Here is a 23,802-nt window from a genome sequence, read left to right on the forward strand (position 1 = left end):
ATGGATAAAATATTTAACCTCACTACTAATTATGACAGTGAACCTTTTTAAAAATCAAACTGGTAAAGAAAGAAAAATAAGGTTCAGCAATGGCAGTGGTGTGATGAGAATTCATTCTCATCTAGTAATGGTGGGAATGTGAATTACTATAGTCTTTCTAGAAAACTCTGGCAGTGTGTAACTAGAGCCTTAAAAAATCCAGTATTTCCACTTCTAAGAATTTATACTAAAGAAAAAATTAAGGATTCAATAAAGCTTTGTGTTTATAGACCATTCGTTATGTTACATTTATTTCCAAAAGGAAGTAGTTAAGTAAATTATGCTATATCCAGTTTGTGGAATATTTTCTAGTGATTAAAATGATTTTAAGGGCTTCCCTGGTGACGCAGTGGTTGAGAATCTGCCTGCCAGTGCAGGGGACACGGGTTCGAGCCCTGGTCTGGGAAGATCCCACATGCCACGGAGCAGCTGGGCCCGTGAGCCACAATTACTGAGCCTGCGCATCTGGAGCCTGTGCTCCTCAACAAGAGAGGCCGCCATAATGAGAGGCCCGTGCACTGCGATGAAGAGTGGCCCCCGCTTGCCACAACTAGAGAAAGCCCTCGCACAGAAATGAAGACCCAACACAGCCATAAATAATAAATAAATAAAAATTAAAACAAAACAAAAAAACTCTTCCAACACTGGAAGTTTCTCTTAAAAACAAAAAAAATGATTTTAAATAACTTTAGTATCATGAGGAAAATTATGACAAAATAAGTGAAAGAAAAGAAGTTGAATACAAATTACATGCAGCATGAGCCCAATTTAACTCTTCAGTAAGTACTTTAAAGTAGAAAACCATACACAAAGGATCCCAGTTACATTATATTTGCATAGAAAAAAGAAAGGAAGACATTAATATTAGAATGTTATCAGTGATTATTGCTGGGTGGTAGATTTAGGGATGGTTTTAATTTTTAAAAAATTCTTTTGTGTATTTTCCTAATTTTGTCCAGTTTGGGAATATGTTGCTTTTTCTGATGCAAAAAAACAAATGCCAAGTATATAAAAATTGCAAAGCCAGTGACCTCAAATGGATGTTTTGAGAAGACTTCCTGCTTGATTTCCTTGTGTACTCCACAGATGAGACAGAAGATAGCAGGAAAACTGTGAACTCAACTTTATCACTTTTCCTGTTTGTTCTATAGACATTTTATATAAAATGAATATTCTTAAGCAAGTTAATCTTGAACTTAAGGTAATTTAAACTATTTTTTCTTGTTTTAGGATGACAAATGGGAAAAGAAATGCCAGAAGATTTTTTCATTTGCTCACCAGACGATCAGTGCTTTGATCAAAGCAGAGCTGGCAGAATTACCCTTAAGACTTTTTCTTCAGGGGGCTCTAGCTGCTGGAGAAATTGGTTTTGAAAATCATGAAACAGTAGCATATGAATTTATGTCCCAGGTGTGATCTGCTCTCTTTCTGGGATGTTTAATCCGTTTGCTCTGTTCAGTCACCTGTCTGTAGTTAATGGTGGTGGTGCACATGGATTTACTCTTCACTGAATTTATAACTACCCCTTTCTCACCATCTTGATGGGAAATACTATGCTTCTTAACACTGTAGTTTTATTGACTGGTTTGGAGCAGGAAAATTGATCAGTTACTGGGTGCTAATGAGGTTGAAGATTTTCCAGTGGGTCATGGTAAAAACTGTTTCATGGGGGAAAATAATTCCATTGTTAATTCATTTTGGGAACCCTGGATTAAACAAAAGTTAAAACAAGTTTCTTTGTTGCAACTTGTCAGCATCTTTGTCTTGTGCCTCTCCAAGCCAGGGCACTGCATATTCTGATCTGAACCATATTCTGATCTGAATGACTCACAGGATGGGGCTTTGATGGGAAATACTTTGGAAAATGCTCTAGCAGATGGTTGGTCCCTAAAGGTCACTTCTGCTTTGTGTGTACCAGGCATTTTCTCTGTATGAAGATGAAATCAGTGATTCCAAAGCACAGCTGGCTGCCATCACCTTGATCATTGGTACTTTTGAGAGGATGAAGTGCTTCAGTGAAGAAAATCATGAACCCTTGAGGACTCAGTGTGCTCTTGCTGCATCCAAACTTCTGAAGAAACCTGATCAGGGCCGAGCTGTGAGCACCTGTGCACATCTCTTCTGGTCTGGCAGAAACACAGACAAAAATGGGGAGGAGGTAAGGTGGGAGGTCATTCGTAACCAACAGTGTTAGAGGAGAGGGGATCATTGATAGGGAACGGCTGCTGGGGCCTTTTGCCTTGGAGGTGAGACATGTGCAGTGCTGGGAAACCTGACAAAGAAGACTGCTTTGTTTTGTTACAAGAAACGAAATGGGCAGTAACACATAGAGAGTTACATCCTGTGGTGAAGCCTCCACTTTGAGGATTTTGTAACACAGCAAGTTTGTACCACCATCTTTAAAAAATATACAAAATACGTAAATATCAAACATTTAGCATATATATAAAACAAATAATATATTTGTTTTAAAATATAGCTGTGTACTTTAAAAAATGAAGAGGATTTAAATTGGTTTTGTCCTTTTAAAATATGAAAGAGCCACTGTAGTGTGTTTATTTCTTCGTGTGAAATGGGATATTTGTGATTCATTAGTCTCTTTAATACTCCCTCTTTAATACTCCCCTCACTCCCTTTATTCTAGCTTCACGGAGGCAAGAGGGTAATGGAATGCCTAAAGAAAGCTCTAAAAATAGCAAATCAGTGCATGGACCCCTCTCTACAAGTGCAACTTTTTATAGAAATTCTGAACAGATATATCTATTTTTATGAAAAGGAAAATGATGCGGTAAGTGAATAATAAATTGTTGTTAGTGAACTAATTATTTTCCTTTCCTACTCTTAGATTTGATACATACAAAAGTTTATCATCCTCATACTTTTCTTTTTTGTTTACAAGGGTCAGAGTTTGGAGAATCTACCTAGTGGTCTCTTTGATTCTCTAAAATTCTTCTCTGTCTATATAGATGCATCTTACAGAAGAGCTCATTATGTGCAAGAAAATTCTTATCTCTTTTGTTTATGAATATTTTATAAAATAGTCACTCTCTGTTTAAAAAATAAAAAATAATTTATAAATGCTGAATAGTAGGCTGATTTGTCATCCCATACAAGTGTAGAATAATTCCCAAATAAAGGATGGATCAATATTTGTAGGTTAAATAAAATTTTGCTTTTGTTCTTTTACTGGTTTATGATTTTCTGTATTTTCATTAAGTTTCTTTTTTTTTTGGTTGTCGTCGTTGTTGTTTTGGATGAATGGCCAATAGTTGTTGCTCAAACCAGGAATCATGTTCTCATCTCTTTGTTTTTTTTCTTTCTCTTTTTTCATAATCTGATAACCGCTGAGAGTAACAAGCTCCTCAAAACACTTTTATTAAATTACGTTTTTTTTTTTTTTGTGGTACATGCTTGATGGTGAAATTGTTCTTTTGTAGGTCACGATTCAGGTTTTGAATCAGCTTATCCAAAAGATTCGAGAAGACCTCCCAAATCTTGAGTCCAGTGAAGAAACAGAACAGATTAACAAACATTTTCATAACACACTGGAGCATTTGCGCTTGAGGCGGGAATCACCGGAATCTGAGGGGCCAATTTACGAGGGTCTCATCCTTTAGAAAGGAGCCCGGCTCACCATGCTCCTTTCCATGTACATCCAGTAAGGGTTTTATTATACTAGGCTTCCCTTCCATAGATTGTGCCTTTCAGAAATGCTGAGGTAGGTTTCCCATTTCTTACCTGTGGTGTGTTTTACCCAGTACCTCCAGACACTCACCTTCAAGACCTTAATAAAATTATTCACTTCATAAGTGTTCAGGTCTGTCTGATCACCCTAAGTAGCATGATTGATCTGCTATTTTAAATTCCTGCGATCTGTTTAAAAAAAACAAACAAAAAAAGCCAAAAAAACCCCACTTATCTCTGTGACTAATGAAGCTCTCCTTCCTTTTTTTCTGTTTTGTTTCATTGTTGAGTGTGTAATTTCCTTCATTACTTGGGAGTACTAATCAGAAAGTGTCTGTCTCTCTGTTCTGAGATTAATTTAGAGGAAAGGAATACTGTTTGTGAAATTCAGCTTGGGCTTCTCCTGAAATGCAAGATAAGGCCATGTGTAATATTTTCCCTAAAATTAGAGTATATTAATGCATGTTTGAGAATTTTAAAGCACCATGGTCTAAACCAGAAGCTATATTTTGCATATTTGGACTCAGCCATCCATTAAGAACTTAGGTTGTCCTCTGGACGTATTTATCAAAATAATTTTGTTCTAAATAGTATAAAATAGAAAATTTGTGATCTATATAATTTATGTATAACCTTCATTGTTGTAAATTTAGGGGGAAATGCATCATACAATTATGATTTTTTTTTTTTTTCCACCAGTGAAACAATAAAAGTTGCTATTAACAGTTTTGGACCTTTATCCTTTCATACTACCTTGATTCATAAAAGGAACTAGTAGAATGTGTATGGAGTTTATTGTACATTCTCACGTTCACAACACTCACTTGTTCAACAGTTCACTTGTTTTAAACACTTACTGAGCAAGGCACCATCTACTCTTTTAGTCATATTTACTCACTTGCTTTCTTCAGCCTTACTCTGCTTTCCTAGGCATGATACCTCCACATAAACTCCCAAAAGGCTCCCACCTATATTAGTTATCTATTGTGTGACAAATTATCCCAAAACTTAGTGTCTTAAAGCAAACGTTTATCTCACAGTTCTCTGGATCAGCAATTTGGGAGCAGTTTAGCTGGGAATAAAATGGATTGATAGGATAGTGTGTGCAAATTTGGTAAAATTACATAAGCTTGAGCCACAATGATTTTAAGCCTTAAATAGGATACATCCACAGGAGATGGGTGTCACAAACCCCTTTTTGTCAACTATTTTTACCTTCCTACACATGCCCTGGACCAATGATTTTCAAGCTTTATCAAGCATACAAATCACATGGGAGTCTTGGTAAAATGCAGAGTCTGGAATTCACCAGGTCTGGGGTGGGGCCCAAGAGTGTACATTTTGAATAAACCCCCAGGTACCCCTCCCCCCCCATATTGCCAGTCCAGGGACCACACTTTGAATAACAAAGCCCTAGATGGAAATTCCATAGACATTTTTTAAAAATAAATTTTATTTATTCATTTATTTATTTTTGGCTGCATTGGGTCCTCGCTGCTGCGCATGGGCCCTCCCTAGTTGCTGTGAGCGGGGGCCATTCCTCGCTGTGGTGCACGGGCTTCTCGTTGCGGAGCACGGGCTCCAGACGCGCAGGCCTCAGTATTTGCGGCACTTGGGCTCAGTTGTGGCACATGGGCTTAGTTGCTCTGCGGCATGTGGGAATCTTCCCGGACCAGGGATGGAACCTATGTCCCCTGCGTTGGCAGGCGGATTCCCAACCACTATGCTACCAGGGAAGTCCCCATAGACAACATTTTAACAGTACTTGGAATAACTTATTTTGCTTGTTTCTTAGATGGTTCTCACGTTTCCTTGTGGTAAACACTAAGAAGGGGGTGACAGTGGCCTAGAGAAGTGTTTGTGACTGTCTATCCTTTGTGGAGTATAAGGGGCTTAGGCAATCCAGTACAGGAGGCATTTCTGTCATGTGTACTATATGACAGTGGATCTTGGCTTTTCCAGGGCACAGCAATTTGATGAACACTTTTCGGAAACTCAAGTGTTACAGCGAGTCAGTACAGAATAGAGTTAGCTGAAATCAGCTAGAGGAGCCAGAAGGACATCTCATAGAGTAGTGGACATCAATCCCATGACAGGCAGCTCAGAGGATCATGAGCAAAATGTAGGGGGCCTAGCACAGGCCAAACACACAAACACACACACACATAATGATGGCCAGCGACTTGGCCGCTCACTCACCTTGGGAGAGCTGCAGGTGGCCAGCCACAGCGCGGGAGAGGTCTAGCTGCCTCCGGGCACTGCAGATCCTCTCACTGGCCCTGTAGTGGTTCTGTCACCAGCGTGCTTGCAGAGGCAGTAAATGTTGAATCCCAGGGACATCCAAGGAAAGACTCAGGTCTGTCCTCCTGCTGCCCCTCCTCTCAGCTGGCTTAAGAAATATGTGTTCTTTTTTTCTCCCCTGGAAGATCATCTCCACGTTGTCTTGGCTGGGGGCAGTGTTGTCACTCCGCAGGTAGGTACACTTCTGAATGTTGATACAGATGCTCAAGATGAAGGAAGTGACGCTGAAGGGGGTGAAGAATTTGATGAGGGAGGTCATCATCAGGAAGTACCAGTTATTGAAGAACTCAGCATAGCACTCCCCACGAGACAGGCTGCTCCCTTGGCTGCGTCCTCCCAGCTGATGATGGCAGGCCCACAGCGGATGATACCCATGCCGGCATCATCTTGAAGATGGTCTTCCTGGTCATGCCTTTCTGAGCCCTGTTAAGTAACCTATAGGGAAACAGCAGGGGCCACCAAGAGGGATGGTTGAGGCATCTTCACCCACTCAGGCTGATACGGCATGGTGTCAACAATGAGGCTGAGTATTAGTTGTTAAGACAGCCAGTGAGTGGGCACTGGGTGGGTTCTATTTCCATACCAGCCAACTCTTCCCCAGGTGTACTATGCCACTCTAGGTAGCCTCCTTGCAGTGGGTGAAGTGCTCCCTTCCTGTGAAGAAAGCTAATGGTCTGTCCCTTTGGATGTTAGTGGTATTCTTTCATGTATGAAAGCAAACTTCTTCAACACCTCCCAGAACATATATGCATTATACACATAATTCACTCAACAATCACGTGTGGAACAGCACTGTGTTATACCAAGCTTCCTCTTCCAACTTTAAGTACATCCTGTAACTTTATGTGCTCATTCAGTATTTTTACTCTTGACCAATTCAGTCCCCACTATAGTTCCTGTAGTTGGCACTAAGTCACAGTGGCTAAGAGCAGAGGCTCTGTCAACTCAGGTGGCTTGGATTCAAGTGCCTGGTACCACTTAGCTAGCTGTTTGTTCTAGGCAACAAACTTAACCTCTGTGTCCTCGGTTTCTTCATGTGTAAACTGGGATGCTTTAACCACAGGGTTGGCATGACCTGACGTATATCTAGCTCATGTAAAGTTCTTAGAACAGTGTCTGACTTAAAATAAGCCCTCAAATGCTGGCTATCATTATTACTGGGTATAAAAATATCTGTATAAAAGAATGAAACAAAACTTCTTGCTCTTTTTTCCACCTGTATCTTTGGTGTGTGGAAAAAGTTCTGAGATGGTGAGATAACTAGAGAAATTAAAGGCTCTCTGAAGATTTGGGAGATGGACATTTCCCCCCAGCTGGGCTGCCATTCTGTAGACCCTTTCAGAGTATGTCACTGAAAGAAAACACCTGCTCTTCACCCGGGCCAATGCAGAATATTTAATACTGGTAATCAGGTGATTTCACCGATATGCCTGCAATGTACTCAAAGCCTTTAATTCTGAGCAAAGGAAACCTAATTGCCAAGGGAGAATCCAAGCAATGCTTACTCTGAGCTCCTAGAAATTTAGAAAGTGCCACTTTAAGCCACGTTGGTACTTAGGAAATGATTTTGGTTAAATACTGTAGGAATATAAGAAACAGTATTAGGGACGGGAGACAAGGATGAGCAGGGCTGGAGCTGTGATGAAAGGCAATGGGTCTCACCCACAGCTGTATCTCAATCACTTGAAGACATAAAAAAAAAAAAAAAAAAAGCCAAACCTGGGCTCCTCTCCACACCAATTAAATCTCAATAGGTATTTTTAAAAAAAGCTTCCCAAGTGGGTTCAGAACTGCAGCTGAAACTGAAACAAATTGTGTGGAGTCCCACAGAGTTTACTTCTGAGAAGAGCCCAAACCTTGTTGCTATTTTCTAATTTTTCAATAGTGAACATAGGTTACTTGTACAAAAGATGAAAGGAATTTTTTAAATCAAAGGAAAGTTACTCTTTTCACTTCTGGTTTTTTCCTCTGTCTCATTTAAGGCTTGTCTCTGCCCCTGCTGATTAATTTCTTTGGGTCTTATTATCCCCAACTACACAAGGAAGGGTAAGAAACTTTAGTTTCTACTTATCTTACGGAGAGGTGAGGGCCAAATGAACTAGTTATCATAGAGGTTAGAGCCATAGGGCTTTCGACCCCCCACTTTTCTCATATGAGAAATGACTCACAGAGGTGCTGTGATGGGCTGTGGTCACACAATGTGTGAGTGGCTAAATCAAGACTGGAACCCAGATCTCCTGACTCCCTGAGCCAGCATAAAAGGACCCCTGTGAGTGATCCGTCCCTTGTGATCGCTCGGGCAAACCCTGCCCACTGCTGTCAGCCCTGGAAATGCAGAGGTAGTCCCCTGTTCAGAAGCAGGGACCCTTCCCACCCTGCACTGTCCTGGGGGAGGCAGCCATGAACTCTTACCAGGGAAGGCAAGAAGCCACTGGCACCCACATCACCTTTCCACTGGGCTGGAATTGTTACCAGGTCCAAGCTCGCTCTGCTCTTTGCACGACAGGCCAATAAATCGGAGACAAGGTGTTGAGGCAAGGAGCACAACTTTATTCAGAAAGCCAGCAGACCAAGAAGAGGGTAGACTAGTGTCTCAAAATAACCATGTTATTGGGGACTGGATGCCAGTTTCTTTTATAGAATCAGAGAGGGAAGTAAAGTAAAAATGCAGAATAGAGAGGGAGAGGTGGGGAGGAAGTAAAGTAAAAAGGGCCATCAGTCTTGCAGAACATCTCCAGGAATGACCAGCCCCGGGGAGGGGATGTGTTAATTTCTTCTTTCTTGGAGCCATTCACAGGTGGGTAGGGTTCCCTGAGGCAGGCCATTATGTATGATTATAACAAAAACAACGAAAAGCAAAGGCTAAAGTCAAAGAAGCAGATCCAACATGGAGTCAAAATTGGCTCTTCCCTGTTACAGAATATGGATCTTATTTCCAGTTGAGGTTATGTTTACATTAATCAGCAAATAGGTCTAGCACCATTCCAGACACTGGGAATACATCACCGAACAAGACAGGCCTCTGCCGCCTTAGAACTTGGGTTCTAGGAGGAGACAGACACAGACCCAGAATATAGTGTCAGGTGGTAAGCATGAGTATAGCAGGGAAAGGGGACTGGAGAGGGCCAGAGCTGCTCTGTCATGGGTGACCCAAGGAAGGCCTCTCCGAGGGGGGTGACCGTGGAGCAGAGGCCTGGAGGAACTCAGGGTGAGCCTACGCACAGAGTGAGAACACTGGGTGGAAAGATAAAGGTGCCTTAATAGGACCTTAGATTTGCATCCCATTCCGGACCCTATCACGAACAACCACAACACCTATGGTATACTGTATAATGATAAAAATCCTGTGAAAGGCACAATTTATATTGCATTGTGACTGTTTTATTTGTTAAATGTAAGTATTTAAAACAGATCACAATATTTGTAACCTGGATTTGGCATTTCTCTTTTTCTTTCCCTTTTGAAGATATGAGGTCCTGAAAACGTACGGAAGTGGCGCGGTGCCTTCTCTCCAGCCCTAGCCGGCAACTCCAAACCAAACCCAGCTGTGTTCCCCGCCGCCCCCCACGCCCAGGGGTTTGTGTCGTCCCTCTGCCCTCTTCACCGCCTGGTGACGGAGATGAACCTGTTGTAGCTGATAAGGACTGCGTCGAAGGCCGAGGCGGTGCACACCAGGTAATCCGTCACCAGCCACAATTAACGGGCTCCCCCCGAACCTCCCCTCCCGGGTCAGGACTTAGGGGATGCGCAGCGGGATTCAGAAGCCGCCTGCTGACGCAGGGGGCTGCGGAGGGGGCCCGCCCGGCTGCCCGCTCCTGCCGGGACGCGGATGCTCCGCGCGCCCCAACTCCCAGGGGAGACCTCCGAGCGCAGGGACCCCTCTCCAGGGCTGCTCCGGGGCCGCACTCACCCACCAGCAGGTCGGCCACGGCCAAGTTGAGGAAGAAGTTGCGGCGGGAGCGCAGGCTGCGGTCCTCGGCCAAGGCCGCCACGACCTGCGTTGTTGCCCCCCAGCACGGCCACCGACGCCGAGAAGTGGCCAGCGTGCAGCCCGGTGCAGCCCCCGACCCGGCCCCGGCCCCGGGGCGCACACGTTGCTCGAAGCGCTGGGCTCCGTGAGGTCCGTGGCAGGGAGGCCGCGGGGCCGGAGACGGGAGCCTGTGAAAGGATGCACTGGCCCTCGGTGAGCTAGGGGAGCAGAGGAGAAAGTACGGCGGAGGGGCGGGCCGGGCGGCGGCGGGGCGGCGGCGGGGCGGCGGCGGGGCGGGGCGGGGCGGGCCGGGCCGGGCGGCGGCGGGGCGGGGCGGGGCGGCGGCGGGGCGGGGCGGGGAGGCGGCGGGGCGGGGAGGCGGCGGGGCGGGCCGACTCCAGGCGCCCAGGGCTGGCTCCCCGCTGCGCTGGCAGGAGAAAGAGGTCTGGGTGCTCTGCTACCACTCAGCTGTCCTGGAGTCTTCGGAGCAAATCGTTATTATTTTTCCGAAGAGGAATAGTTTTGTTTTACTTCCATCATAAAAGTAATACGTGCACTTGTTAAAAAAATAGAGAAGGGCGTAAAGTAGAAGTAAAATTTCCTACCATAGCTCCTCCCAGAGATACTGTGGACTTAAAAAATATTCACAACCCTAAAGATGAGAGTTATGTTTTACTCAGCAGAAATTTTTAGGACTTCAAGCCCGGGAGGCAGCATCTCAAGAAACCCTGGGAGAATTGCTCCGAGGAGGCGAGGGGGAAGCCAGGTTATATAGAAGTTTTGCAACAAAGGGCAGGTAGTTGGGAACATCAAAAGATTATTTTAAATTAAAAAAACCCCAGATACCCCAAGTTAAGGAATTTAGCGCTTTTCTGTGTATGGGAAGATGCTACAGTCTGGGCTCACTGAAATCATTCCTTTGATATGCACCTCACATATCTGGGGCCAGTATCCTGTATTTTCACGTCCTAAGTTTCCTCAGGGCTCACAGTAGGGAGTAGTTGCAGTCTGGTGCCTGCTAGATGGCAGGTATTCTTTCCTTCGTGAGTTCCCTCAGGACTCAAATTGGAGGGCTGCAACTGCTGACGACCCTGACATCCTTTGTTTACTGATAAGGCAGGAAATACTCCATTTCTCAATACCCACTTTGAATATTTTGGTTAAATCCTTCTGAAACCGTGCACCTCAGATTGGGACTTGAACCCACGTGCCAGGACTCAAACCCAGCCTAAACCCTGATTGGGACTTGAACCCACACAGCTGGGACTCGAACCTAGCCAAGACCCTGACTGGGACTTGAACCCACGGCGGCCGGGACCTGAAACTGGCCGAAACTCAGACTGGGACTTAAAACCCATGCGGCTGGGACTTGAACCCGGCCAAAACCCAGTCTTCCCCTGGTTTCAGGACTTAATGAAGCTCAGGTTCTTGATGTTCTTCTCATTGCAGAAAGAGACAAAGTGATAGGTAAGAAGTGGATTTATTTAGAGAGAAAAACACTCCACAGACAGAGTGTGAACCATCTCAGAAGGTGAGAAAGGCACCAGGGTATGGGGTTGTCAGTTTTTATAGGGGTGGGTAATTTCATAGGCTAATGAGTGGGAGGAGTATTCCAGCTATTTCAGGAAGGGGCGGGGATTTCAGGAATTGGGCCACTACCCACTTTTTGATCCTTATGGTCGGTCTTGGAACTGTCATGGTGCCTGCAGGTGTGTCATTTAGCTTGCTGATGTGTTACAGTGAGCCTATACCGAGACTCAAGGTTTAGTGGAAGTTGACTTTTCCGCCATCTTGGACCCATTTGGTTTTAATCAGTTTATGTCATGTCCGCAGGCTATGTCATTCTTTCAAAGTTTGTGCCCTGCTTCCTTCCCTCCTGTTTCACTTCCAGACTTCAGACCCTTCCCCGCCAACTCTTCTCTCCCCTACGGAACTAGACAGACAGGAAAAAAAAAAAAACACACATTAGATCTAAAAAAACACAAATGGGGTTCAGCTGTCCTAAAGTTGTATAACCTGCTTTTCTCCCTGAGAAAATCTGGACATTTTGCCACATCCGTATGAAATACGGATCACCATCATCATCTTTAATGCCTCCATCATTTTTCCATTGTATGGAAGAGCATATTTGACCGATCTGTTGATGGACAACTAACAGCTGTTTCTGAGTTTTGTTTGGTTTTGTTTGTGCACCTTTGCTCGCCTGTCTGAAAAGTTCTTCATGAGAAATTAATGGAAGTAGGATTGTTGGGACAAAGGGAAGACACAGTTACTATTTTATGACATGCTGCCAGGTTGCCATCCAGAAAAGTTGTTCTAATTTACAACTGAACCAGCCACTTAAATTTTCACAGTGGGTAGTGATGGTGTGGAGTGTTAGTTGGTTTCCCAGAGCCCCTTACCTCTCAGCCTGGCCCTTTGTTTCTCTAGCATAGAAAGTCCTTCCCAGTGGGGAACTGGCTCAGAGTGAACCACCTGTCAGGACCACAGAATTGGGATGGGGGAGAGAGAGCTTTTTCCCCAGACGGAGGGGGAGGAGGTTACACTGGTGGGAGGTTGCACCTTAACATGCTTGTCTCCTAGGTTGTGGCAGAATCTTCCAGGTAGCTTCCCTGTGGTTTGGGGTATGTGGGGCGGGGGGAGGGAGCCATGTGAATTACACAGATGTATATAGATGCTTTATGTGTCCTGTTATTTGTCTTTTGCAGACCAGTTTGCTCCGGTGATGGGAAAAGTGACCCAGTGTCATGGGTGCATATTCTTGGAACACAGAGCAGGACCTGCCCGGCCTTTGGGGATCATTTTGCACAGTGACTCTCAAACTTTTTGAACCACAACTCACCTAGGAAATACTTTTTACACTATAACCCACTGTATACACACACACACAGACACGCCCGCTGCACACATGTACGTGTACACATATATCAGTGAAGAAAAAGTGTGATAAAAACTAATTGCCCTTAGTATGCTGCATTCTGATACTTTTGGTTCTAGCCTATGTTTTATTATTAGTTTTTAATGCTGGTCTTGACCCACTACATTTATTTCATGATCCTCAACTGACTCTTAGCCTGCATTTGAGAAGCAGTAATCTAGTTGAACCCACTCATTTTACATGTGGGGAAACAGGTCAGAATGAGAACTCACCTGAGGGCATGCAGGGAGTCAGGGTAGAACAGAGCTAGAACTGGCATCTCCTGGCTACATGCTGATGCTGGCAGACATGGCCAGTCAGGAGATGACTGTCTTTCTCTTGCTGACAATGATGCTTTTAGGGCTGGAGATAAAACTCTGATAATTGAGGAAGGAAGAAGCAAGCCAGTGTTTATCTCCTTTCTTGTCCACTGGTTGCCTCTCCATTTGCTGAAAAGATACTTTGGAGCTAACAGAAATGACACTTGCATCTGGTTGGTGGGCCCCTCTCCCATCAACCAGGAGCTGAGGGTGTCCCATCTAGGCCAGCCTCACCAGGAAAGGTGATGGCAGGTCAGGTGGAGGATGCAGGTAGTTCTGTTGTCTGTGTGTAGGAAGACAGGAGAATGGGTCTGGCAGACATACACCTTTCCCTCCCCATCAGCTATTGAGTGGCTGGGGACCAAGCTTAAGAGTCAGTTCCTGTTTGTTATGTATGTATGCTGTGTTTGTTTCAGCACCCAGAGCCTCAGGGATGGGGCTGATGCAAAGAGCCCCTGGTTGACACAGATGCTCCAGTGGGCCTGGAAGGTAAAGTATCCAGCCAGAAGATAATTCTTGAGCTTTGTCTTAGTCAGTTCAGTCTACTATAACAGAATACCATAGGTTGGGCAGTTTAAACAACAAACAATTTTTCACATTTCTGGAGGCTGGGAAGTACAACATTAAGGGGCTGGTGAGGGCACACTTCCTGGTTTGCGGATGGTAGTCTTCTTCTTGTATCTTCACGTGGTGGAGAGAGAAAGACATCCTGTGTCTTCCTCTTTTTTTTTTTATCATCCTTAATTTCTTTTATCAGTGTCTTATAGTTTTCTGCATACAGGTCTTTTGTCTCCCTAGGTAGGTTTATTCCTAGGTATTTTATTCTTTTTGTTGCAATGGTAAATGGGAGTGTTTCCTTAATTTCTCTTTCAGATTTTTCATCATTAGTGTATAGGAATGCAAGAGACTTCTGTGCATTAATTTTGTATCCTGTAACTTTACCAAATGCATTGATTAGTTCTAGTAGTTTTCTGGTGGCATCTTTAGGATTCTCTATGTATAGTATCATGTCATCTATAAACAGTGACAGTTTTACTTCTTCTTTTCCAATTTGTATTCCTTTTATTTCTTTTTCTTCTCTGATTGCCGTGACTAGGACTTCCAAAACTATGCTGAACAGTAGTGGTGAGAATGGATATCTTTGTCTTGTTCCTGATCTTAGAGGAAGTGCTTTCAGTTTTTCACCATTGAGAATGATGTTTGCTCTGGGTTTGTCATATATGGCCTTTATTATGTTGAGGTATGTTCCCTCTGTGCCCACTTTCTGGAGAGTTTTCATCATAAATGGGTGTTGAATTTTGTCAAAAGCTTTTTCTGCATCTATTGAGATGATTATATGGTTTTTATTCTTCAGTTTGTTAATATGGTGTATCACATTGATTGATTTGCATATGTTGAAGAATCCTTGCATCCCTGGGTTAAATCCCACTTGATCATGGTGTGTGATCCTTTTAATGTGTTGTTGGATTCTGTTTGCTAGTATTTTGTTGAGGATTTTTGCATCTATATTCATCACTGATGTTGGTCTGTAATTTTCTTTTTTTGTAGTATCTTTCTGTGGTTTTGGTATCAGGGTGATGGTGGCCTCATAGAATGAGTTTGGGAGTGTTCCTTCCTCCGCAATTTTTGGGAAGACTTTGAGAAGGATGGGTGTTAGCTCTCCTCTAAATGTTTAATAGAATTCACCTGTGAAGCCAACTAGTCCTGGACTTTTGTTTGTTGGAAGATTTTTAATCACAGTTTCAATTTCTTTACTTGTGATTGGTCTGTTCATATTTTCTATTTCTTCCTGATTCAGTCTTGGAAGGTTATACCTCTGTAAGAGTTTGTCCATTTCTTCCAGGTTGTCCATTTTATTGGCATAGAGTTGCTTGTAGTAGTCTCTTAGGATGTTTTGTATTTCTGCGGTGTCTGTTGTAACTTCACCTTTTTCATTTCTAATTTTATTGATTTGGGTCCTCTCCCTCTTTTTCTGGATGAATCTGGCTAATGGTTTATCAATTTTGTTTGTCTTCTCAAAGAACCAGCTTTTAGTTTTATTGATCTTTGCTATTGTTTTCTTTGTTTCTATTTCATTTATTTCTGCTCTGATCTTTATGATTTCCTTCCTTCTGGTAACCTTGGGTTTTGTTTGTTCTTCTTTCTCTAGTTCCTTTAGGTGTAATGTTAGATTGTTTATTTGAGATGTTTCTTGTTTCTTGAGGTAGGCTTGTATAGCTATAAACTTCCCTCTTAGAACTGCTTTTGCTGTATCCCATAGGTTTTGGATCATTGTGTTTTCACTGTCATTTGTCTCTAGGTATTTTTTGATTTCCTCTTTGATTTCTTCAGTGATCTCTTGGTTATTTAGTAACGTATTGTTTAGCCTCCATGTGTTTCTGTTTTTTTTTGGCTTTTTTTCCCCGTAATTGATTTGTAATCTCATAGTGTGTGGTCAGAAAAGATGCTTGATATGATTTCAATTTTCTTAAATTTACTGAACCTTGATTTGTGACCCAAGATGTGATCTATACTGGAGAATGTTCCGTGCACACTTGAGAAGAAAGTGTAATCTGCTGTTTTTGGATGGAATGTCCTATAAATATCAATTCAATCTATCTGGTCTATTGTGTCATTTAAAGCTTGTGTTTCCTATTAATTTCCTGTTTGGATGATCTGTCCATTGGTGTAAGTGAGGTGTTAAAGTTGCCCACTATTGTTGTGTTACTGTCGATTTCCTCTTTTATAGCTGTTAGCAGTTGCCTTATGTATTGAGGTGCTCCTATGTTGGGTGCATATATATTTATAATTGTTATATATTCTTCTTGGATTGATCCCTTGATCATTATGTAGTGTCCTTCCTGTCTCTTGTAACATTCTTTATTTTAAAGTCTATTTTATCTGATGTGAGTATTGCTACTCCAGCTTTCTTTTGATTTCCATTTGCATGGAATATCTTTTTCCATCCCATCACTTTCAGTCTGTGTGTTTCCCTAGGTCTGAAGTAGGTCTCTTGTAGACAGCATATATATGGGTCTTGTTTTTGTATCCATTAAGCAAGCCTGTGTCTTTTGGTTGGAGCATTTAATCCATTCACGTTTAAGGTAATTATCTATATGTATGTTCCTATGACCATTTTCTGAATTGTTTCGGGTTTGGTTTTGTAGGTCCTTTTCTTCTCTTGTGTTTCCCACTTAGAGAAGTTCCTTTAGCATTTGTTGTAGAGCTGGTTTGGTGGTGCTGAATTCTCTTAGCTTTTGGTTGTCTGTAAAGCTTTTGATTTGTCCATCGAATCTGAATGAGATCCTTGCCAGGTAGAGTAATCTTGGTTGCAGGTTCTTCCATTTCATCACTTTAAGTATATCATGCCACTCCCTTCTGGCTTGCAGAGTTTCTGCTGAGAAATTAGCTATTAACCTTATGGGAGTTCCCTTGTATATTATTTGTCATTTTTCCTTTGCTGCTTTCAATACTTTTTCTTTGTCTTTACTTTTTGTCAATTTGATTACTATGTGTCTCCACGTGTTTCTCCTTGGGTTTATTCTGTATGGGACTCTCTGCGCTTCCTGGACTTGGGTGGCTATTTCCTTTCCCATGTTAGGGAAGTTTTCAACTATAATCTCTTCAAATATTTTCTTGGGTTCTTTCTCTCTGTCTTCTTCTGTGACCTCTATAATGCGAATATTGTTGCATTTAATGTTGTCCCAGAGGTCTCTTAGGCTGTCTTCATTTCTTTTCATTCTTTTTTCTTTATTCTGTTCTGCAGCAGTGAATTCCACCATTCTGTCTTCCAGGTCACTTATCCGTTCTTCTGCCTCAGTTATTCTGCTATTGGTTCCTTTTAGTGTAGTTTTCATTTCAGTTATTGTATTGTTCATCTCTGTTTTTGTGTTCTTTAATTCTTCTAGGTCTTTGGTAAACATTTCTTGCATCTTCTCGATCTTTGCCTCCATTCTTTTTCCGAGGTCCTGGATCATCTTCAGTATCATTATTCTGAATTCTTTTTCTGGAAGGTTGCCTATCTCCACTTCATTTAGTTGTTTTTCCAGGGTTTCATCTTGTTCTTTCATCTGGTACATAGCCCTCTGCCTATTCATCTTGTCTATCTTTCTGTGGATGTGGTTTCTGTTCCCTTCCTCTTTTATAAGGACATTATTCCTTTTTGAGGGCCCCACCAGCATGACCTAATCTAACCCAAAGTACCTCCCAAAGATGCCATTTCCAAATACCCTCACACTGGGGTTAGTGTTATGAATTTTGGCATTGAGGGAAGGTGGGACCCAACATTCAGTCCATAGCAAGCCTTAAGGTCCAGTGGAATTTGCCTTGCTAGGTTCTGGACTTGCTTGGAACCCGTCATCCTTTTCTTCTTTCCAGTTTCCCCCTTTTGGAATGGGAATCTCTATGTTATGCCTGTCACAACACTGTAGTTTAGAATCAGATAACTTGTCTGGTCTCACAGTTTCACAGCTGGAGAGCAATTTTGCCTCAGGATGAATCACACATTGAGTCCCACCCATACCTGATTTAGATGATATTTAGATGACACTTTGGACTTTAGAGTTGATGCTGGAATGGGGGTGATTCCTGAGGCTGTTGGGATGGGGTGAATGTGTCTTGCATGCAAGAAGGACATGAATTTTGGGAGACCAGAGGGTGGAATGTTATGGATTGAATTGTGTCCCCTTAAATTCATGTACTTAGGACCCTAACCCACAATGTGACTAAATTTGAAGATTGGGCCATTAAAGAGATAATTAAGGTTAAATGGGATCATCAGAGTGGGGCCCTGATCTGATAGTACTGGTATCCTTTTAGGAAGAGAAAGAGAGACCAGAGATCTCCACCTACTCTGCCCCCCTACCCCACCAGCAGCACAGAGGAAAGGTCATGTGTGGACACAGTGAAAAGGTAGCCATCTACAAGTCAGTCAGGAAGAAAGTCTTCACCAGAAACCAACCCTGACAGCACCTTGATCTTGGACCTCCAGGCTCCAGAACTGTGAAGATTTCTGCTGTTTAAGTCACCCAGTCTGTGGTGTTCTGTTATGGCAGTCCAAGCCAACTAATATACTGTTACACCACTTACCACGTGGATGGAGACCTTGGTCAAGTTTTAGCCTCTCTGGGCTTCTGTTTCCTCATATATAAAAGGGGATAGTAGTAGTGCCTCTGTTACAGGGTTGCGGTGAGGAGTCGATGAATATGTAGAAAGCATATGTGGCACATATAGGTAAGTGTTCAATAAATGGGAACTGTTATGATTACTATTATCCATTTGGAGCATTATCACCAGGACACTTGAAATCCTTGGCCTGTTCTCTCCTACTCAGCACATCTCAGCAGCCTCCCCCTGCTGGGTGTTCCCAGGAACACAGATATTTCAAATTTGCCCCAGGGAGGTGTAACTGAGAAACCAAATCTGGTACAAAACAACAACAAAAAAAGAAATTATTAACTGTTTCTTAAAGTGGAAGTAAAAATGATCTTTACCATCGTTATTGTTGCTAATTTGGTGTCTGGGCTTCTTACTTTGCAGCGTGGAAGGAGCTGACTTCATTTCCCTGCCAGGCTGAGTGTGGCATTTGCATGTAGAAACAGAACAGAGAATGGAACGTGACCCCTGGGCAGAGCTGCCTTCTCTTGTACCTGGGCTCCCACAGGACTCTGTCCACCATCTCAGCCCTCAGACTGATTCCTCCTTCTGTGTCCTCTGTCTTGGGAGTTGAATAAGACCATGGCTTTAGTAACCAGACAGATGTGAGTTTGAATCCTGGTTTCACCACTTACTTGTTGGGTGATCCTGAGCAAACTTCAGAACCTCTGAGTCTTCATTTGATCAGCTGTCAAATGGTGATAATAATAACTGGCAGCATTGTTGTAAAGATTATTGGACAATAGGTACATATTGCATGGCACAGAGCAAGTACCAAATAAATAATAGCTCTTGAAGCCAAGATGTCAGCTGAGGCCTCCAGGCCTCTTGAGTTGGAAATAAGCTCTCTTGAATCATAGCACGCCTGATGGGGGTGGGAGTGGGGGAGGGGGTGGGGGGGGTCTAAGACTTCCCCAAGATTCCTGCAAATTCACAGAAGGCTTTCATTCCAAGGTTCAATCAGTTTGGCTTGGAATTTAGCTTCCTCTTGACTGTGGGCTCTCTTACATGTGTGCCCTCTCTCATGGGTCATATCAATTCAAAAATGAAAGTCAGTCCCTTCCTTGATTTCCCCAAAAACCCCACTCCATAACATTTGGGGAGGAGATCCAGGGAGAGTTTACATCTCAGAAATACAAGCTTAGCAGCTTCAAATGGAAACTAGACATTCCTATTCTTAAAATGCCTCCAGCCACTCCCACCAGGGTATCTTTGTGGACTATTTCACCCCCACAGTGTCCCAGCATCACACTATCCCCCTAGCTCCTCCCTCTCTACTTCCTTCTCTCAGAGCAAAGTATATCTTTCCTTTTCTCATGACTACCAGTCTAGCCATCTCACCATTTTCTAGCCTTCTGTTGACACTTCTACCTCAAGCAGCTTATCAAACTATTTTCTGGATCAAAGATCATCTCTTCCTAAGAGAAATTCCTGTGGTAACTGGAATTTTTACTCCCCTCTTCTGCATTTTTATTGTTTTTTACTTTATTACAGGATAAAACACAAAATTCTTTTTGTCTACCCAGAAAATCCAAGTGACTCAATTAAAACCTATTGATACTAATACGAACTCAGTCAAGTGGACGGATTCAAATGTATATATGGAAATCAATAGCTGTTACATACATCAAAAACCAAATAGAATTTTTTTGCAAAAAAATACCATTTATGATGGCAAGAAAGCCACAAATACATAAGAATAAACCTAAAAAGAACTGTGTAAGAATAGTATGAAGAAAAAATGTTAACTTTATGAAGATTTAGGAGAAGCACTGATTAAATGTAGAGACAAATGTTTCCTCATTTGTAAGACCAAACAGTATAAATACATCAATGCTCTCCAATGAATCTCTACGTTCAATTTAATCCCAACTAAAATCCAACAAGATTGTCAAGCAAAGTTCACATGGAAAATAAAAGGCTCAAAAATAGCCAAGACCTTTTTGAAAAAGGATCAAAGGGACTTGCCCTACTATGTATCAAAATATTGTAACCCTACAGTGATTAAGGTGGTTCAGGAATTAACAAATACAATAATGAAGCAAAATGCAGGATCCAGAAACATGTAATAAATGGTACAGATGAACCTGTTTGCATGGCAGAAATAGAGACACAGAAGTAGAGAACAAACGTATGGACACCAAGGGGGGAAGGGGGTGTGGGATGAACTGGGAGATTGGGATTGACATATATACACTACTATGTATAAAATAGATAACTAATGAGAACCTGCTGTATAGCACAGGGAACTCTACTGAATGCTCTGTGGTGACCTAAATGGGAAGGAAATCCGACAAAGAGGGGATATATGTATACAAATGGCTGATTCACTTCACTGTACAGTAGAAACTAACACAACATTATAAAACAACGATACCCCAATAAAAATTTAAAAAAAAGCTAAAGCAGAAGCATGTAATTATGGATGTAGCTTATGATAAAGAAGATATTTCTTAGTGCGGAAAAAAGACAGATTATACAATATTTTTTAAACAAAGGGCTGAAATTTAGGTAAAAATATTAAACTCCTATCTTTTATACAAGGCAGAAAATTATTCCAGATGAATTTAGAAACTAAATGTAAAAATGAATAAAACTTTAAAAAGTATTTTAGTATAAATAATCTTGGAGTGGGGGAGACCTTGCTTAATCCAGAAACTATAGAGAAAAAACTACAGAAACTATAGAAAACTATAAAGAAAAAAATTTGACTATAGTCAAAACTTTATAGTTTAAAACTTCTGTAAAATGACAGATGCTATCAGCAAAGTTAAAAGATAAGTGACACCAGATATAGAAAACAAACTAATGGCTACCAAAGGGGAAGGTGTGGGGAAGGGATAAATTAGGAGTTTGGAATTAGCAGATACAAACTACTATATATAAAATAGATAAACAACAAGTTCCTACTGTTTAGCACAGGGAACTATATTCAATATCTTGTAATAAACTATAATGGAACAGAATCTGAAAAGAATATATATCTATGACTGAATCCCTTTGCTATACGCCAGAAACTATCACAACACTGTAAATCAACTATACTTCAATTTTTAAAAAAGGGACACATATCATAGAAGTTATTTACAAAGAATTAGTCTCTAGAATATAAAGAGCACTCTTACAAATCAGTAAGAGGCAAACAAACAAAAATATCCAAGGAATATTAGCAAATTATAGAAGACCTACATATGACTTGTAAACATGTAAAATGATGTCACCATCGCTAGTAATCAAATTAAATGCAAATGCAAATGAAAACAAGACAGCTTCTATAGTCCATGATTACTGGAATAATTAAAAATGATTGATAATAGCTGTGACTGACAAACATGCAGGAAAATGGATACTCTCTTATGGGTGGCAGTATAAACCAGTATCAAAATGTAAAATTCTCATACTTTGTGACCCAGCAATTTCAGTTCCAGAATCTATCAAGATAATCACGTGTATAAAAATGTATGTAAAAATGTTCATTTCAACATTTCTTATAATTATGAAGTGTGTTGGAACTAACCTAAATATCCATCAATATGGTAGTGAATGAATAAATATGATCCATCCTATGGTAGATTGTAAATCTGGTCACGAATTCTTCCTCTTCCTGCATCTGTGCCTTTACAATGTGATGTTGCAAATAGCCCTGATAAAAGTTGTAGTCTCTTTATCCACTCTTTGAATCTGGCTTGGCAATGTGACTTCTTTTGGCGCGATACATGCAGAGGCTTGACAAGCTCTTTCATATTGGGGCCTGTCCTCTTGCTTCACATGGAACCCTGACACTGCCATGTGAATGAGCCTGAGCCAGCCTGCTGGAGAATGAGAGGTCACAGGAAGACTGAGGCACACTGACCGCCAACCTCCAGAATATAGACGAGGCCATCGTATGCCATCCTAGACCATCTGCCTCCAGCTGACCTTCCTGCTGACCACAGATGCATAAGAAAGTTCATTGGCAATCATTCAAACTGGATCTGACCAGAAGAACTGTGCAGATGACCTCTTTAAGCCACTAAGTTTTGGGGTAGTTTGTTACACAGCAATAGATATTGATACCCATTCATACAATAAAATATCATGGAGCAATTTGAAAGAATGAGGGGAATATATGCATGTTGGTATAATGACATGGAAAGCTTGCTGACACAAATTAATAACTAGAAAAACAAAGACCTTGTAATTCTATAAGCTATCCTATAGCGTTCCAACAAATTTCCCATTTTTCCTAATTTAGCCGTTGTTGATTTCTGTTGTTTGTAGCCAGATAACTTTATTCATAGATGTCCCTGGTAAAATAAGTTTGGAAAACCCCATGTTAAATTGGTTTCTTTTTTTAAAAATAAATTTATTTATTTATTTTTGGCTGTCTTGGTCTTCATTGCTGTGTGCGAGCTTTCTCTAGTTGCGGCGAGTGGGGGCTACTCTTCATTGCCGTGTGCAGGCTTCTCATTGTGGTGGCTTCTCTTGTTGCAGAGCATGGACTCTAAGCACGTGGGCTTCAGTAGTTGTGGCACGCAGGCTCAGTAATTGTGGCTCGCGGGCTCTAGAGCACAGGCTCAGTAGTTGTGGTGCACGGGCTTAGTTGCTCCGCAGTATGTGAGATCTTCCCGGACCTGGGCTTGAACCCGTGTCCCCTGCATTGGCAGGCAGATTCTTAACCACTGAGCCACCAGGGAAGTCCCTAAATAAGTTTCTTTATTTCAAGATTTGTCAGTGAATCCTTCAGAAGGGGTAGTGTATGCAGCTGCCCCATTGTTATTTGACATTAATACCTCCTTCCCACCTTGCCTTAATATCCCTAGAGATTAATGGGTCATACAACACACTTTGGGAAATGCTGTACTATTTGTTCTTGTGACAAATAGCTCTACGAATTCTGCCATATCTCTCTGCCACTTTGTTGGAAGGCTTTCTCATTTGTGTGTTATGTTATGTCACCTGTCCTATTCTCCTCAAATTCATTGCCCAGAACCCATTACAATAAAAGTAAATAGAACATAGTCTCTGCTTTAAAAAAATTCCCCCGATTTTTCCCATCAATATTATTCCTTATGTAGGCACATAATTATTACTTTGTCCAGTGTGCACATATCAGGGCAAGGTGATCTATTTCAGAAAATTGAGCCGACTTACACTATCTTGATGAAAGAATTGTATTTGAGGCAAGTTGTTTCTTGGCTGGCATGGCATTGGAAGAGAAGTGACCATGGAGAGATGGGGGACTCAGAACACTGGGCTTGTTGTTAGAAGTCCTGGATTGAAACCCAGGCCCTGGTATGGAGCCACTGGACTGGGGGGGTTGCTGAGCCCCAGTTTGTTTAGTTTATGCATATAAGAATGGTATTATAGGAATATTACAGGGACATTCTGGTGCTCAGAGAAACTAGTAAGGTGAAAGTGTGTGGTGAAGGATAAAGAGCTGGACCTGGGCATGTCAG

General features: G+C 41.9%; 1 protein-coding gene and 1 pseudogene across 2 annotated transcripts in view; one reads left to right on the forward strand and one right to left on the reverse strand.

Moving 5' to 3' along the window:
* Nucleotides 1–4,451, forward strand: part of VPS35 (VPS35 retromer complex component) — a 33,371-nt gene extending 28,920 nt beyond the window's left edge. The window contains exons 14-17 of the mRNA XM_082366810.1: nucleotides 1,270–1,449; nucleotides 1,958–2,197; nucleotides 2,684–2,827; nucleotides 3,477–4,451. Of these exons, the coding sequence (XP_082222936.1) occupies nucleotides 1,270–1,449; nucleotides 1,958–2,197; nucleotides 2,684–2,827; nucleotides 3,477–3,656 (744 nt within the window). The 3' untranslated portion in view covers nucleotides 3,657–4,451. The remainder of the gene's footprint in view (nucleotides 1–1,269; nucleotides 1,450–1,957; nucleotides 2,198–2,683; nucleotides 2,828–3,476) is intronic.
* LOC309617714 (histamine H3 receptor-like) lies at nucleotides 4,344–13,191 on the reverse strand (annotated as a pseudogene). Its single transcript has 6 exons — nucleotides 13,145–13,191; nucleotides 9,935–10,212; nucleotides 9,629–9,716; nucleotides 9,005–9,068; nucleotides 6,029–6,447; nucleotides 4,344–5,905 (listed from the first exon to the last, which is right to left on the reverse strand). The product of its transcript is annotated as a histamine H3 receptor-like (transcript).
* Nucleotides 13,192–23,802: the final 10,611 nt, after the last annotated feature.

This window comes from Balaenoptera borealis, assembly GCF_965194805.1.
Source record: "Balaenoptera borealis genome assembly, chromosome: 19".
Lineage (NCBI taxonomy): Eukaryota > Metazoa > Chordata > Mammalia > Artiodactyla > Balaenopteridae > Balaenoptera > Balaenoptera borealis.